Here is a 17425-nt window from a genome sequence, read left to right as displayed (position 1 = left end):
TACTGCAATGCTATCATGCCGGTGTTGATAGCGATGGTGGTGAAGGTGGCGGTGAAGGAGGAGAAGGATGACACGGACGTCGTTGTTGTCGATCCTCTTGCTCCCCGTCCACCCTCGTTCCTTCCTTCCCTCTTGCCTCTTGCTAACAGAGGAAAGGAACGACCAATGAGCGAGCACCACTCAAAACGGTCTCAACTTGTTTTAGCTCAGATATCCTGATCAAACTAGCTAAAAGTACATATTTCATTACATAGTAGATCGTTTACAGAAATAAAATTTCATTTTCAGGTCCTTTTTGTCTCAGGTCCGTTGAGGTTTTTACTCCCTTTACATGAACTGTTATCTATGTCAATACTCATTAGAAAATGCTAGACAATGAAATGGGTGTTGGCATCTTGCTAGCCTTCGTATAAAATTTAGTTGAAGCTATTATTAATGGAGCAAGATCGGGTGGGCAAATAATTTACAAAACTAAGCTTATAATGCCGGATGACTCTACGGAGCGTTAACAGCTGCCAGCTGTCACAAAATTATCTCTCAGGCAGAAACACGCAGAGTCGTATACAACTCCAGGAAGCTGTCCTAAAGAATGAAAACGTTCAAAACTTCATGAAATTGTGATTTTGAATCAACACTATCATTATGGTGTCTGGCTTGACTATAAAAATTGGTTCCATCGCACTTTGGGCAATATCAAATTCATGATCAATTTGTGAACACACTCTGATTTGCTTTTTGATTAAACCTCAACACTTACTTTTGACGCTCCCTCAGTTCTATTTGACACTCTGTTAACCTCTTGCGCTCAGAAGCAGATTTTTTTGTATTATTATCTTAAAGTCAGTACAAAACGAGAAAACCCCGACCCTGGGCACCTCAGAGAAAATGTGCCAAGGAAAATATCGGCCTCTTATACTTACCAAATAGGTGATTTGTTGGCCTTTGACGGGCCTCGAATATTAAGCATTAAAAGCTCGATTAATTAAATCAGCTGCACGCACCGCAAAGTTGTCCAATCCCAGGAGCTTCCGAATTTCGCTCTTGTATTCCAGTCAAGCTAGAGGCAAACTGAAGTTCACTGGCGAGCACAAACGCTCGGGTCGGGCCGAGCCTTCAGCAGCGAGTGGCGCCCTCTTGGCTTTGCACTTTTTGAATAAATGTGCAATCATGGAACAAATTCTTAAACTTGGGATACTAGTCATGAGACACTAGTCCTGCCAGTATGATCATGTATATGGGCATTGATAATAAAACAACAGTGTTTCTTATACATAATAAAAAACTTAGTTACACACGGCATCTTGGGATTAAGAGGAAAATCATTGTTTTCTTGTTGCTCAAGCAAAATCGGTTCGACGGCTGTACCAATTGCAATCCTCGCAGATACACGAGGTTTTCGTTAACGCCTTCTAAGAGAGGTTGTAAAGAGTCAAGTGAAAACCTTCCGCCAGAAAAAGAATCAGGACTTGCCCTTTTTTGTTATTATTTAAAAATTGAAAAATTCTGAAGTCAAAGGGGCATTCAATTTCTTACCATTGCATATTAATGGGGGGAAACCTCTCTGAAAATGAAAGGACCTGGACATGCTTCAAGCAACCCGTACTATTGTCTACAAGAGCAACAAATGTTAATTCAAGACCTATTCCCAACATGGGATGAGTTCATGTTTCTTTTCTCAAGTATTCCACAGTCCCAAAAACTTCCCACAAATTGACGACATTATTCATTTCTTTTTCTATCTCATCCCTTCTGCTGCGCAATTTGAAACTCATTCCATAATTTTATTGTTACCCTTACTCCTTTTTCTATTGCTTATTTGACGCGTCTTAGTTACGTTGGTTTGCAAATTAGAAACTTTTGTCAACTTGAGTGAACCATACTCAATAGAAGTTCTTGTCCAAATTCACGGGATATTGTCAAAATTCTTCTCGCGGTGTTTTCTTTGTCAAACTGCAAAATATTTTAGGACAGCAATTTTGCCCTCTTCAATTGCCTTTACGTATATCCGTCGCTTGACTTTCAAATTGTTGAATTCATGGACAAAACATAAGCCATAAACTAATAATTTGGAACCCAATTAACCATATGTTTTCAAATGCAATGGAAAGTGCAAAACGCAAGTCAAAGACAGACGCTTTCAGATCAAGTTACGAGGTTTGCGTGTAATCCAGCATGTCGGGTCAGGATGGATTGAGCCCAATTTTTCGTCTTTGAATCGGATTCGAATAAACTGTGGGGATTCTTGGATTCGTGCCAATTCGAAAACTCTACGCTGCCTTCTTGATATTTTTTTCAATGTTTGTATTCGTACATTCATCTTTATATTCATCAGACAAACGAGAGAGGGTAAAATGAAATTTCTTAAAGAGGGCTTCTACGGGGAAAAAATGAATAGGCCAAAAGCCAGTTAAGCTCAGCCAAGTGGCCCATGCTCAAAACGGCTGAGTCCTTATGCTCTTGAGTTCAACATGTTAAGATAATTAGGAACCTCAGTGTTAACATAACTCAAATTGTTATCACCTATTACCCTAAGAGACCTTAAAACTGGTTAGGCTTGATTTATATCTTGTTAAAACTTCACAAAAACTCGAATAAAAGTATTTTTCTGCTAGGCCGTAATAAACTTTAACTGTAGAAATCAACATGTGATATCCCAATGAAGTCTTCTAGTATGGTTTTTTCTATTATTAGACGGGATAAGGCATTACTCGTTGATTCGCCTGGAGATTTCAAGTGATCATCTGGATATTCACGAGTAAAAATAGAAACGAGACGAATGGGGGAGACTTCAAGCCGCCATTGGTCATTTTCATCCAGCACTTTTTCGGGGTGTCACTTTGGACTTTTGGAGCAACACTTGACTTATCAATGTACGTACATTCTTTGCAACGTATGAATTAAACGCACCTAAAAGAACACGTCTGGGGGTTGTGCCCTTGGGAGAGTTTGAAAAAACAAATTAGTAGTTAAATTAGTAGGTCAGCAAAGTTAGTAGTAATCAATTTTGGTCAATCGTGTGAATTCCAGAAAGGAATGAACTCTCTGTTTTCAGGTTCAGGGACTTTGTAATGGAAAAGGATTGCGTAAGCCACAGACTTCTGGAAATATAGACTGCGAACGAGCTTCCCGCCAAATCGGCCTGCTCTTGGTCATAGGCATTCTTAGCCACTTCTCGAATCAAAGTAACAAAATAAGAAAAGTCGATCCCTCCAATAAAAATAGATCATTTTTTTTTTCATTTACTTGTGAATTGGATCGTTTAAAAGTTATGTTGTCAAAAGCTTATGTAGTTCACCATGAGCAAGCCAAAAATTTGAATTTTACTTAGTGTTTACTACATAATTTTGAACATGTCTCCTGAGTTCCCTAAGCATAGGTTTGGGCTCAAACTTGGCTGAGTTCATCTACTCAACAAGATCTTGTGGTCGTATGAAGTGCTTATTTGGAATAAGAAGAGCGGTTTAGGAGATAGGATATTTTTGCTTCCGTTTGCAGTCCATATCTCTAGAAGTCCGTGACTGGGCGCTCAGAAAAGTCTAAATCTGAGTGGTTTTGGAACTTAAGTTTCTGAATTTGGGGTTATCTCACGGAGTAAAAACCCACAACAACTTAAGCATTTCTGGGAACTAGTTATTAAAAGCTTTTGTGATTACATTCTTCTCGGAGCTCCAGAATTCAGGCCATAATACTAGGACACATTCTAGGGAACCATGGTAGTCGAGTGGTCTAATGTACCCGAAAGAGGCACGACATAGTTGGAGGGCGTGTGTCCGAATCCCGCCTTCGGTGCATTCCTGGGTAAACTGCTGGGATTCCAATCCTGGTAGCGGCAATGAGGTCCGGAATAAAAATTTTAAAAAAAATCCTGATTAAAATAGATTTCAACTACATAGTTTTATATCAAACAGTTTAACGACGTCCTCGAGAGGGCGAAGATTCCCGGAATTGGATCTTCAGCTTTTTCAAAAGTTACACCTATTGATTCCTTTTCATATTCAAGCAAACTCTTAGCAACATTGGTATTCAAGACTTAAAACTGGTGCTCTTACATGCAGTAGCATTTTTCAAACCTACCACAATGTCTCGAAAACCTAGCTGAGAATCACATTCTTGGAGCTCCAAGATTTCCAAGAGTTGTGTCGGTTTTTCTAGACTCTGGAGATCCTTAAGCCAGAGTTTGGGACGAAATTTGGTCATGTTAATTCATTTCGGTCAGATTAAATGCTTATTTTGGATAAGATGAGGTTCAGGCGACACGGATTTTTCGCATCCGTTAAAAGTCCATACATGCATAAGTTTGTGGTTTCTCCAAATATTAGTGCATCCATAGAACCTTATGATGCGTCAGCGTGAATCTAGCTCACCCAAATAAGAACATGGTAAAGACGTTAACCAAAACACTTGGTTTTCATTCAAAGTGACCTTTCCATGTGATATGTTCGGGACCCGCTTCGTTTTTACTAGTCCATATTCAGATGTTCTCCGATGCTAAACATTTACCGTAAAATCATCTAATTTCGTCAATCAAGACCACAAAACTGAAGGAGAGTGCACGGTTCGAAACGTGCCTGCAATTACAGCCGTCAAATCTTGACATGTTCCTTCCAAAAGCGTCTTGTATCACGGCTCCTCATCGTGGGTCCAGCTGGAAGCGAATAATACCGAATCAGGAAGAGAAATCGTAACTCACCCGTCAAATACTGGACATCGAGAACTTCGTTAAGTACTTGGAGCAACCAAAGCCCCGGATTAAGCCACAGGCCGTCCTTTACCCGGACTCTGGCCAGACCTTCGGAACTTCCATTTTCCTCATTTCGGTGAAGAATCTAGGATGTGCTGATTTTGTTCAGACCGCTCCAGGGTTGCCAAACTGACATTAGTATGCCGTCTGGGAGCATCAAAAGACACTCACGCCACTGCCTTGAATCCCGTGTAGAATATGATTGGAATTCAAAGTCAATCAATCTTGCCTCATATCATTTCCCGTTAAACCATTATACCATTAAAGAAACCTTGAGAAACCTAGCCCTGAAAATTGTCAACAAAACTCAGTGAAGTGCCGTAAACAATTCTAACCACGTGAGACAGGAAAAAAACAACAGAATCTTCCTCTGGAACTTTGTAGCCCAACCCGCTTAGGATGAACCTGGTGTCCGACCGCTTGGGTCCGGGTTTTGAACCCGGTTCCTTCTATGTGCTGGACGGTGGGATGGCGTCTTGTCTGGCCAATCACTTACCCGAACGCTCCGTGGACCAAGATCCATTATGGGGAGCGGGAGCCACTCACACTCAACCCGATGCTGTGAGGGCGGTTCATGAAGAGTTTCTCAACGCGGGGGCTCAGATCATTACCACTAACACTTACCAATGCTCGCTAGCTATGTTTAAGAGCCATTTGTCACTGGATCATCCCCATGTAGATGCGCCGAAATTATTTAAGCAGGCCGTTGATTTGGCTCGAAAGGTAGAGTAAATTACGGGTCCATCCGTGAGTATACCGTTTGTTCTTTGAGTAATGATATCCTTTGTTTCAGGCTATTGAAAATGTGAAAGGACAGGCGTTTGGATCGGCGCTAGTGGCCGGATCTGTGGGTCCTTATGGCGCTTGTCTTGGTGATGGGTCAGAATATACCGGTGCTTATCTGGACCACGTGTCCTCGGAGGAATTGGAGGCGTTTCATTTCGACCGAATTCAAGGCTTAGCTCAAGCTGGGGTCGATATTATGGCCGTGGAGTCGCAACCTTCGGTGGTCGAAGCTTTAGGTGCGTCCACTTGAAGGGTTTTGATCAAGTGAAGACAAAGTAACCCCCGTTGATTTTCAATTACAGCCATCTTGAATGTGTTTGAAAAATTTCCCGGCGTCAAGTGTTGGATCAGTTTTCAATGCCGAAATGAAACAGAAACTGCGCGAGGTGAACCCTTTGAGAAAGTGGTTCAAGCTCTCTTGAGCCACCCGGCCTCCCGTTTCAAGCTCAAAGCTATTGGGGTGAATTGTACCCGACCTGAGTTTATTAGCCCTTTGCTCACTGTCGCTAATAAGGTCAACTTGGGTGGCTCGAAAGTGCCTTACATCGTATACCCGAATAGTGGCGAAAATTGGGACGGCGTCAACAAATGTTGGAGTGGGGACCAAGTACTTTCCGATCCTGGTTGCGTTAGTGATTGAACCGAGGTGCATAATCTTGTATTTTCATTTCAGATGGAGGATTATATTTTGACTCACATTGAAGAATGGATGCGATTGGGAGCATGCGTCATTGGTGGTTGTTGCCGTATTCAACCGAAAACCATAGGCAAGATCAAGGCCCAAGTGGTTGAAAATATCTTTCATGTGATGGGACAATCTACCAGGCTAGAAGCTCGCGAACCCACTTGGGCTTCAATAGAGGCATCATTCAAAGTTCTTGAGACGTCCAAGACTGGCAAGGAAAAAAAACGCATAGCCAAAGCCAAAACTGCAGATCCGATATTTCCTTTTCCATTGATTCCGGGGGTCAATGACCCAACATCACTGGATCGTGTTCATCAAGATATCCTTCAACGGTTTAAACAGAGCTCATAACCCAACCCACTGAAATATACCCAACCTTGTATATTCCTCGTTCATGTGAAAGAACCCTCAAAAAGTTGCATTTCCCTTACAGAAGAGATTTTTCAACCATGGCTGAAAAAACCAACACCACCACTGAAGCGGACATCAAAGCAGAACCGGAAATGATGGCTGAGAAGGACAATGCCAACGCAGAACCGGAAAAAGCGACAGAGGCCAAGACTGAACTGTCCAAGAGATCTGAATTCAGTTCGGAGATGTTCAAGATCCATTTGAGCAATATCCCAGCGGGAATGCACATTGGTCAAATCAAGAAGATGTTGAAGAAATGGGACATCGACTACCATAAGCTCAAGCCCACTGGAGCCAAAAACAAATATATGTACATCAATTTTGCCAATGATGAGGACCGAAATAAGGCTATCGACAAACTCGATGGTCTGGAATATCGCGGTCGAGTATTGAAGGCCCAAATTGCTCAGGCGGCCAAGGATCCCTTTCTGAAGAAGAAAGAAGACGACGAACCAGAGGACACGCGACCCACTTTGGTGCGTTTGATGGAAGCTGTATGTCCATTGTCGGGCCTACCCTACGAGGAGCAAGTGCAGAAAAAGTTCGAAAAGTGTGCAGAGCTCATGAAAGGATTGTCTCAGGAAGTGATGAAGGGTCTCAGTGCGTACAAGATACCCAATTTCAACCTGACAGAAGACAATATTGCGGTGGTAGAACCCGTGTTGCGGTCACCTGTTACTGCCGGATATCGGAATAAGTGTGAGTTTACAGTGGGAAGTAATCCGGAGACGAAAGAGATCCTGGTAGGATTCAGATTGGGAAAGTACAAGGCAGGGATTATTAACGTGGCCACGGTTGACGACATTCCAATAGTGTCGGATGAAGTAAGCATGGCCTTTCATAAACTGTGGATTTGGTTTGATATTTCTGTTTGCTTCGTTTCAGATGAAACAAGTGGCCAGAATGTTTCAAGATTTTGTGACCAAAACGGGGCTGCCACCGTACAATATTTGTAGCCAAGAAGGCTATTGGAAGCACATCACCGTCCGGTCCAATCGGAAAAATGAGGTGATGGTGATTGGAGTGATCCGTGGAGACGATCTCACAGATGCGAGAAAAATATCCTTAGGACAGGAATTTTCGGAGGCAATGACGGCCGCTCCCGACAAAGCAAATATAGTATCCGTCTATCTGCAATTTACGCAACAAATGAAGAAAGGTATGAATCGTTTTTGGGGTATATGTTTGACGTAAATACAAACTGTAAAATGATTTCCTGCCCCATTTGCAAAGTCCCATTGCGTGCTACTAATGTTACAAATTTGTTAAAATTTGGGTCAGGTCCTTTAGGTCACTGATTTCATTTTACTTAGCGGGTTGTACGCAGCTGAAAATTAATGTGATTTATGTAGTTGTTGCCTTGATTCATGCTATCGACACCTATATCGTCAGGGAACAAACGAGATGGGCCCTTATACACTCACATCAGTGGTCAAGAACGACTCCAAGAAGATGTTTTGGGTGCCAAGTTCTCCATTTCCCCCGGTGCGTTTTTCCAAGTTAATGTCCAAGGTGCCGAGCTCCTATTCAAAACTATTGGGGATCTGGTCAATCTGGACCCAGAGAGTTCCACAGTATTAGACGTCTGTTGTGGTACCGGAACCATTGGAATTTGCTTGGCCACCAGATGTAAGAAAGTGATCGGGGTAGACATCATTGAATCCGCAGTGGATGATGCCAATCAGAACGTGAAAGAAAATGGATTGACCAATGCCAAATTCATGGCTGGTGAGGCCTTTATTTTAGACAGATGATTTTTTCTTTGATTGACGAATGATCTTTATGTGAATGTTTAAGGCCGAGCTGAACATTTGTTGGATCGCATTTGCCGAGAGCACGCCTCGCCAGAAAATACCGTGGCAATTGTAGATCCACCTCGAGCTGGCCTTCATCCCAAGGCTGTCCATGCCATTCGTTCGTCCAAGATCCAGAAATTGGTCTACATTAGTTGCGATGCCAATGCTGCCATGGGGAACTTCAACATGTTGACCCGACCTCCATCCAAGACATTGTCCGGAGATCCTTTCATCCCGACCAAAGTAATCCCTGTGGACCTTTTCCCTCAGACCAACCATTTTGAAACAATTCTCATTTTTGAGCGATTTCCTATGACCAAATTGATTTTAGAGGAATTGTGAAAATACAAGAGCGTGGATGAAATTGGAATAAACGCGTTACTGATGACCTTGGGGTGACAAGGTGTACGAAAAAGATGACAGTATTGTACGGTGGGAATTTTTCACTACGTAGGAAAATAACACTCGACAAAAACGCAAATATCAAAACACCAGGAGAAAACATGTGTAATTTGGCGCTGTAATCGTATTCAATCACATTTAAGCTTATGTGATTGAAATATTTCAATACTTTGGTGCACTAAATCAAAGTCATTCTTAGGTACACTGAAATATCAATCCACATTCAAATATTTTTGTTTGCAACCATTCTTTCCCTTGATTGTTCTGAACAAATGTGCTTCCAGTAATGTTTTAATTGAATTACATGTCAACGAGTCCCTGATGCTAATTTCTGCTTATATCCTTTACGCAACATTTGTCTGGTGAGTAAAGTTCTCAAAATTATGCGCAAAAAAAAGGGTCATCAAGATGCAAATACAGATCCAAAAAAACAAAGTCAGGATGCAAATAATCTTTCAGAGATGCTTTACATTTTTTGGCATGCTAAGGTATTTTAAGCAATTTGTTAAGATGGACACATAAATTCTAATAACAGGATGCTGTTATCTCAGTGGATCAGCATCTGAAGAGTAATTTAAGACTAAAATTCCATAACAGTAACAGGTGTCAAAACAACAGCTTTGACTTGTCCGTTATTATTGGAAAACGATTTCAGCCCAACCAAAATCAGTCAAAAGAAGCCTAGAATGCATAAAAATGTGAAACCGTACCCAATTTGTAAATGATGGACATAAAGGTTCAAAATGCAAGAAGATGCAATTAAGGGCCCGTGATGGAAATAAATGTTGTTGGCGTATGTTTGAGAACAATACTGATGACTCATCACAAGGTCTGTCCAAATGATACAAATGAGTTATTTTCAACAGTTATTCCTATCTATTTGCATTATTTGCATCATTTTGTCTACTTTGCATTTATTCATCACTTCAGCTTTCAAAAACAAATTGCTCCAAATACTTTATTCAGTGCAAAGCCAAAGAAGCTACGGAAAATGGATTTTTTTTTCGTTCTACGGTATGCTTGCTTGTTAGCACATGAACTGTACTCATGTTTTGCCAACAAGGGCAAATCTTTAACAGGAAACAATGAAAATAAAAATCTTGAATACTCAAACTACAAGACATAACTGAAAATGAAAAGATATAACTTATTAATGTCTAGCGATGTGAAAAAGGTGCTGACAATTTTTTGCATAATTTGCTATTTTTCAGTATTCATGCATATGTGCATTGTCAGCAAATTTTGACCAAAAATGAATTGAAATTGTCAACACAGGCATCAGCGTGGCCATTCGATCTTGGGTAGGGGCTGAAGAAATTGATCGCGCAATCCGAAAAGCTCGATAAAATTCGCCAAATTCTCTTGACTCATCTGCAAATTATAAGCTACCATCTGATAAAATGTGGCTTGGGACACCATAATCCCGTATGAGAAATCTCAGTTCCCGAATGACTTGTTTAGATGTCGGTTGTTTACCAAAAGGAACCATGATTGGCCAATCTGAGAAGTGGTCTACCACAGTCATGAAATGCACCACTCCGTACTCGAATAAGTCCAACGATATGTACTCAAATGGGCAGCAAGGATGGTGGTAGCTAGGAACGCAAGAGGTTCTCGTTGCTGGTGTGGTCTATAACGTTGGCAAATCTCGTATTCTTTCACCAAAAGTCGAATTTGATTGCGCATACCTATAGTTCTCGAGCACGGGCTCGAGACCGGTCATAGACCACTGGAAAAGAACCATCGAAAAGAACCAAACTATTTTCATCAAGTGAGTGAGAGAGGATAGTCCAGCACTTGAAGAAAGCTCTAGCAGGGTGAGATTCGGGGAGGAGTTTCACTTGCTCATGGCTCATTGTGTTAACGCTTCGAGCTAGCAAAGGACATGATTTGTCTGAATTTGCGGCCTCAATCAAAGTTTCAAGCATAAGGTCCGCGTTGGGGTCGCCGGTCGAAGTGTTCACGAGCATTGCACAAATGTCATGACAGTCATCAATGCCGTCGAATATAGAATCAATGACGGGGGAACGGCTCAGGGCGTCTGCAATGATATGAGTCTTACCAAAAGCCCATAGGACAGTAAAATTATAACCTGCAAGTTTCTCCATGATTATTTGCATCCTGGGGTTATCAATCGATCCCAAGTTTTGCTAATTCGCGATCGCCTGCAAAGATTTGTGGTCAGCTATTATTTCGAAATGTTGAAGACCAACGAGGTAAACACGGCAAGTAGTCAATGCAAATTGCATTGCCAGAGCTTCCAACTCTCCCACAGAATATCTTGTTTCTGCGTCGGACAAAAATCTACTGCCACATTTGACCAATTTCCATTGAGGGTCATCGTCGGTGCCATGGTTTTGCAACATGGCATAACCCAAACCAGTCAAGTGGGAAGTATCACCAAGCAAATGGGTAGCTTTCAAAATATCCATATCAGCGATGATTGGAGGTGATGAGAGGGCTTTTTCAACCGACATGAATGCTCGCTCATGCTCCTCCAGCCATTGGAAGACGTTTGATGCGTTCAGTAGTGGGCGAGGACGTGCGGCTTTTGATACCACTTCACTCGAGAACGAGGCTAATTGATTGATCAAGCCAAAAAACGATCTCAAGACAGTAATATTAGAAGGGAGGGAAAATCACGGATTACTGCGACTTTGCTTGGGTCTGCAGCAATGCTATCACGACTGATAATCATTCCCAAATATGAGACGCATACATCAATGTTCATCTTCTTGGGTGAAAGTGCGATGTTGTGTTCCAAGCAAAGATCCAAAACTTTGCGCAGAATCGCCTGTAGAGCATTAAACGACTCTGCAAATATGAGCACATCATCGACAACTTTCAAAATGCCATCAATTCCTTCCAACGCTCAATCAGTTTGCAAACAAAAGTCATCACCCGACCTTGATAGACCCATGGGTGCTCTCGTGTTGCAATAGAGTTCCCAATGGGTTAAGAAGGTAGTAAGAATTTGGTTGTCTAAGTCTAGAGGCACCTGGCAATAACCGCGAGCCGCATCAAGAGTGGCAAACCATTCAGCATTTGGTATTTGGTGGGATGGCAGTTTTTAAGTCGAAGACACTCCGGAGCGGGTGAACTGGTTGTTTAATGAATGACCACGGTGGTACCCACAATAATGATAAAGTTTTTGTGCAAATGCCAAGACTTCTTGTAACGATTTTCGTTGGTATTGAAAAAAAGAACAAATTTTGTATAAAAAACATCTCGGATTTTAGCTCTGATTAGGATTTTAATCCACTGAAAACCTACAAGGAGTAAATATTTTTAAAAACGTAATCAATAGAAGTTGGGAGTAACCTGAGATGAGTTTATAATTACAATTTTATCCAAATCAATATAGCTAAGGATAAGATGTCACGCTTTCAAAGATTGCGTTTGCATCAAATTTGACTACAAATTGCTCAGGTTATATTTTACAGCAATTGCCAAAAATAATAATTTGCTTTTTCTATGCCAAAAATATAGTTGGAAATATTTCACTTTTCTAAAGCACCCTAATATACCCGAAAATACCCGAAAACCCCTAATATAGTTTACAATATAACTTAAAACTCACTTAATGTCAAAACTTCATAATTTTGATGCTATACTTGTCAATCACAACTTTAATCCAACTTAATTTTGAATTTTGACAAAATTTTACTAAAGTGGAATAAAAACATTGCTAGTACGTAGAAATTAATTACTGCAAAAAGTGACAAATTTGAAAATGAAACTGTCACATGTATCTTTCAAATGCTTTAGGAACATGATAGGATATTGTCGCTTTTGGCACTTAAGTAATATGAAAGGCAATTTTACATGTTTTGTAAGTTTTAAGTGCCTTTTTTGCAACTTTTAGCTTTTGAAGATATCTTTCAAAAAAATGGAAAAATGTTGTTCCTTGTCGTTTTATAAAAAAAGACAGTAATATGCCTTGGAAATAACTGGAAACATAATTAGGCCACTTTTCGATCTTGTAAGGTGTAAAACTTTCAACTTGTAATAACCAAGCATCTGCTGAATAGAGGTTTATGAAATTTTACGTCAATACATAACTAAGAGTACGTTTAATGCTGATTGCCTACGGTTTTGACAATGATGCATTTTAATGTGCTTTAAGTGATTTCAAACACTTATCTGTGCTACTTTTAAACAAGTTTATTTCACTAAAGTTGTTCCTTTTTTTTCTCTTTGACAAGGAAAAACATATCTAGATGTCTTGGCATTTGAGCATACACTTAGCCAGAAAATATTACCACCGTGACAAATTATGAACATATCTTTATCTCTTGCAGCCTTCTGCCGAGGTCGTTCAATTCGGGGCCTTGGCCATTTTAGATGGACCCGCTGTCATCACAGGTGTTCAAGCGACCAAAACACAAATCGAAATCTGAAAACGCTGAGGTCTCGTTTTACGACCGTTTGTTATACTGTGAGAGTGGCAGGAGGCGTGGACGGTATTTCTGTAAGTCCTCCTGCTCCCACTCCTGTTGTAGATCCTACCGCTCAAGAAGTGTTGCAAAGTGTAAATGCTGTTATATTCGCGTTGAGGCAAGTTGGAACAACGGCTTGTAATTTCTGATGCTCTCAATTGAGAATGAGTTCGATAATTAGCGTCCACTTTGATTAGCAATGTTGCTTAGGCTGGGAAGATCGTCATTGGAGTTTGGGAATTATTGCTGAAAAGAACAAGCATTACTCAATTTTTTTATATTGATTTAAATGTTTCGGCTCTCTTGAAGCAAATGATACTTGGGAGAAAGACTGCTTTTGCAAGAATAGATAAACGACTTTTTGAGCTAATGATCAAAATTGACAGAAAACCTTGTTCTTTTAAGCAATTTGTTGTAACTGCCGTTATTCGGACATTGAAGCGGGAAAAGAATGATGACTTCCCCACATGTTTTGGCAAAGTCAATAGAAATTTTTTGGACTTAATAATTCTTTGTTAAAGGAGTAAATTAGTAAAACCACTCTCAAACATAATATATCCAAGTTTTTTTCTTTATCATGTTGGCTCATCGGAGCCATTCAACATATTCCATACCTCAACAGCAACAAGTCTCACTGCTTGCTCCCAAAGATTCGTGTTTAGGCTTATGAGACATTTTCCCCCGTAAACTTCCTGTCAATGTGACTAAGCGATATCTGAATTGACGTCTCTGACGCCGTGGCTGGTTCAACTAATGCTATGGCCGAGGTTCAGCCAGAGCAAAGGTCGGCGTCAGCTTGATTGTGATGAGACCTTTGATGAGTTGACGGAGATAAATGCCGCGAAGAATATGACTTGCCAAGCGGCATGCCACACACAAATGCTGACGAAGGGTATTTCCAACGAATGATTCATTCGTTACAAAATTACAGTTACAACAATTCACTTCAAGTACTTGAAGGCCATCCAATGGCACAATCGCCTGACTCCGCACAGGAATGTTGAGGCCGTTCACTTTTTCGCAACAACTAGAAAAAGTTATTTTCAATCTGCTCTTGCGAACCCCATGAAGTTCTTAATGTTGGATCTACACGAGATATATTTGGACATACAATTTGACAAAATATCGTAAATGCTATATCTCTAAAGTGGACTGAATTATCGGATTAAAAAGTCTTGATCTCAATGAGTTACAGCCAAGGCACGGGATCTTTTCTGTAAATTTTCATTGATATACGTCCGGGATTATTTGGTCGTCAGAGGGCGCGTGAATAGAGAGTACCAGAAACCCAGGATGACCCAATGATCAGGCTGCGAAATTCCCACGCTTGGGAATTGTTAAGTTCTGGAATCAAATAAATTTTCAAAATCAAAGTTGTCGAAAATTTTGGAAAGTGAACCACCAACCGATTGCATCGCCACGTAGAATGTTAGGTCTGAACAAAAAGCAACCTTTGTTTAACGAAAGGAAAATCACCAAAAACTAGCGGAACTGTGCTTTTCTTAGTACTATTGAGTTAGTATTGAGGATTGCAAAAGTGTGGGCGAGTTATCGATCTTACAGTATAAAACTTTGTGTTCAATTCTTATTTATTTAAATGCCATAATTATTTGGAATTTTACCCATAGAGGATTTGAAACGTCTCCCAGAAAAGTTGTTGGCTTATTCACTGTGTCATACTGCCTGGCCAATCAATTGTTATAATAATCTCTTCGCGGACGATTTCCTGGATGAAAAAAAAATCAATGGCTTTATAATTTCTAATTCATAAACGCAAAGCAGCTTGTTGTGGGGGAAGAAAAATGGAAAAGTTATACTCTTGGCCCATCACGGTTTAGAAATATTACCATCTAATGACATTAGAAACTCTCTTTTAGTCGTGGGAAAGAGCACTACAAAACAAAACTGGAAAATAACTGAAAGACGCAATTACATTTTTAGCAAACTGATGTTTTTAAGATTTCATTTGATTTCACACACCATCGGAAATCATCATTTACGTAACACGATTTGAATAATCAATGATGTAATACATGAAGAAAAACCAAACGTCAAGAAATGGATTTTTGATAGCATAAAACATAACATAAATATTATGACAAGGTGTGAATCGACAAGCTTAGATCGATTACGAAGAATCTGTTCGACCTTTCATGGGCGGTTTTTTGTTTACGGCGGCCTATCCGTGTCAGAGTTATTGGGCAAGCAATATTGATGATATTTTTGCCAAAGACTTGTCGATACTACCTTAACTCATTAGAGAGGGGTCAGAAAAACAAACTGCGCCCATAAAGGTTTGCAATGCCACGGATCCTTCTCAAAATATGAATTGGCATTCATGAATAAAAAATTCAAAACGCTTTGGCAACAGGTTGTCATGTCATTCTTTATATTTTTAATAATTTAATCTTTTAAATTTTATTCGTATACTCTTTGTATCACAAATGACATCCATTAAAGTCTGAAACTGCTTTGAGGAGTTTCTCCCCCAATTTTGGATGTTTCGAATTTTTAATGTTGTACCTAAACAAGTCTCTGTAAACTAGACTCCGACAAAATATGTTGTTTTCACGTCAAGAAAAAATGTATACGTAAGTTCGACGGTTTTGATGTGCGAAAGAGCTGAGCCGAGGCTTTGGGAAGAAAACCGGTTAGTTCAACGCTCTCAAATTCTTGCTCGACATGAGAAGTGTATTTTTCTTCGGAGTCTACATGTAATGGCTTGTTTGCTCAATGAATCTCAGAAACCTTTCACCCGTAATATTAGTTAATTGCAATGCATGCTCAAACACAATGAGCGCCTTGGAAATTATTGGAAGTCCAGTTAGTCAGCAGGATCTCTTGAACTTATCAATTCGCCTGGCCAAATCTGGAGTTGGGTATGTCCCAAGGTAACCATCGTTGACAATTTTCAGATCACGAAAGGCATTTGCAAACCACTCCACCACTGCATCCAAGTTTGATCAATTCTCAACCAATCTTGCATCCAGTGTATCGACATTTCCAGGGAGCTTAGTACACGCTCGTCCAGTGAAGCAACCTCCTTGGTAGTTTTCTTTTACAAGATGAAGACTAGCAGCCCATTCTAAAAGAAAGTCGTTGGTAAAAAAAACCCCATCCCATCGAAGAGACGATTTACTAGTCCACGGGTTAAATGAAGAGACGGAGTGGGAATCTTTCGATCACTGAACCTTCAACTAGTTGACGAATTGAAGAATTCGACATTGAAAAAGTTCTATAACGAGTAATATTTTTGACCGGCTTGAAACCATCCATCATTCTTGGTTTTGTTGTTGACAAATGTTCTAAGAACTTTGAGTCCAGAGGTATCGGTGCCAGCTTTTCATACATGCGCAATACGGAAATATGCTGGCATGGGACGTCATTCCATTCCACAGAGGATGCTTGCCATCTTGAGATCACAAACCATCTTCAAACTCAATTGCAGAGAATTTAGCTTGATTTTGTTTTGTATCTTCTTGCAATTGTGATAGCCCTCAGACACACCATAACCCACAGCCACACAGAACATCTTCAACATTAGGCAAGCTGAAGCCTTCAGTTGGTGAGGCCAGGTACGCCATGTACAATGGACAGAAAAGGAAGATTTTCGCCAACTTTGTCCTCAGACTCAAACTCTGCGCGGTTTTCAAAGGCGGTTTATTTGAGAAACCAGCTATCCATTCCATGATTATGCCCACATATCTGTGATTATGCTCATAGATCATGGAGACCCCAGAGACGAATCACCAATTGCCCAGTCGGCTCTGAATGACCTGAGTGCCCTAGGATATGACAAAGTCCTGCTGTCTAACCAGGAGACCAAATCCTTTGCGGCTCTGGCAGGAAAAATGTCGGTTCCAGCATACCCCCACGAACGATTTATCTACACCAATGAGGATCTGAGGTGCAGGATAAGTGAACCCACCTGTGACAAAATTCAGGTCGCCTTGGGATCGGCTATCTTCGAGGATATGAAGTGAGCGGGTGGCTTAAAATTTAAATCACAATGATCTTGCCTTGCCCCGTCTGGATGCAGGCGAGTTGGATGTCTCGACGCTGAATCTGCGCCATGGTTAGACCAATTTACCGCCAGTTACACCGACGACACGGATGTCTCTCTGAGAGCATGGATGGGCAGGAGGGGACTTTGGAAACCTCCACA

The 17425-nt window shown here is 40.7% G+C and overlaps 2 protein-coding genes across 2 annotated transcripts; both read left to right on the top strand.

Moving 5' to 3' along the window:
• The first annotated feature begins 5041 nt into the window (after window positions 1-5041).
• On the top strand, window positions 5042-6647 carry LOC131882401 (uncharacterized). The gene is made up of 4 exons (XM_059229915.1): window positions 5042-5464; window positions 5535-5763; window positions 5830-6134; window positions 6201-6647. The coding sequence occupies exons 1-4, from the start codon at window positions 5141-5143 to the stop codon at window positions 6561-6563; spliced, it is 1221 nt and encodes a 406-aa protein (XP_059085898.1). The 5' UTR covers window positions 5042-5140; the 3' UTR covers window positions 6564-6647.
• Window positions 6648-6661: 14 nt separating this feature from the next.
• On the top strand, window positions 6662-8793 carry LOC131881514 (tRNA (uracil-5-)-methyltransferase homolog A-like). Its single transcript, XM_059228777.1, has 4 exons — window positions 6662-7447; window positions 7509-7782; window positions 8016-8351; window positions 8421-8793. Exons 1-4 carry the CDS (start codon window positions 6662-6664, stop codon window positions 8759-8761), a joined length of 1737 nt encoding a protein of 578 aa, XP_059084760.1. The 3' UTR covers window positions 8762-8793.
• The last annotated feature ends 8632 nt before the right edge of the window (window positions 8794-17425 follow it).

This window comes from Tigriopus californicus, chromosome 1 (genome assembly GCF_007210705.1).
Source record: "Tigriopus californicus strain San Diego chromosome 1, Tcal_SD_v2.1, whole genome shotgun sequence".
Lineage (NCBI taxonomy): Eukaryota > Metazoa > Arthropoda > Copepoda > Harpacticoida > Harpacticidae > Tigriopus > Tigriopus californicus.
Note: the sequence above shows the minus strand (reverse complement) of the source record. Positions and strands in the feature narration are given on the sequence as shown.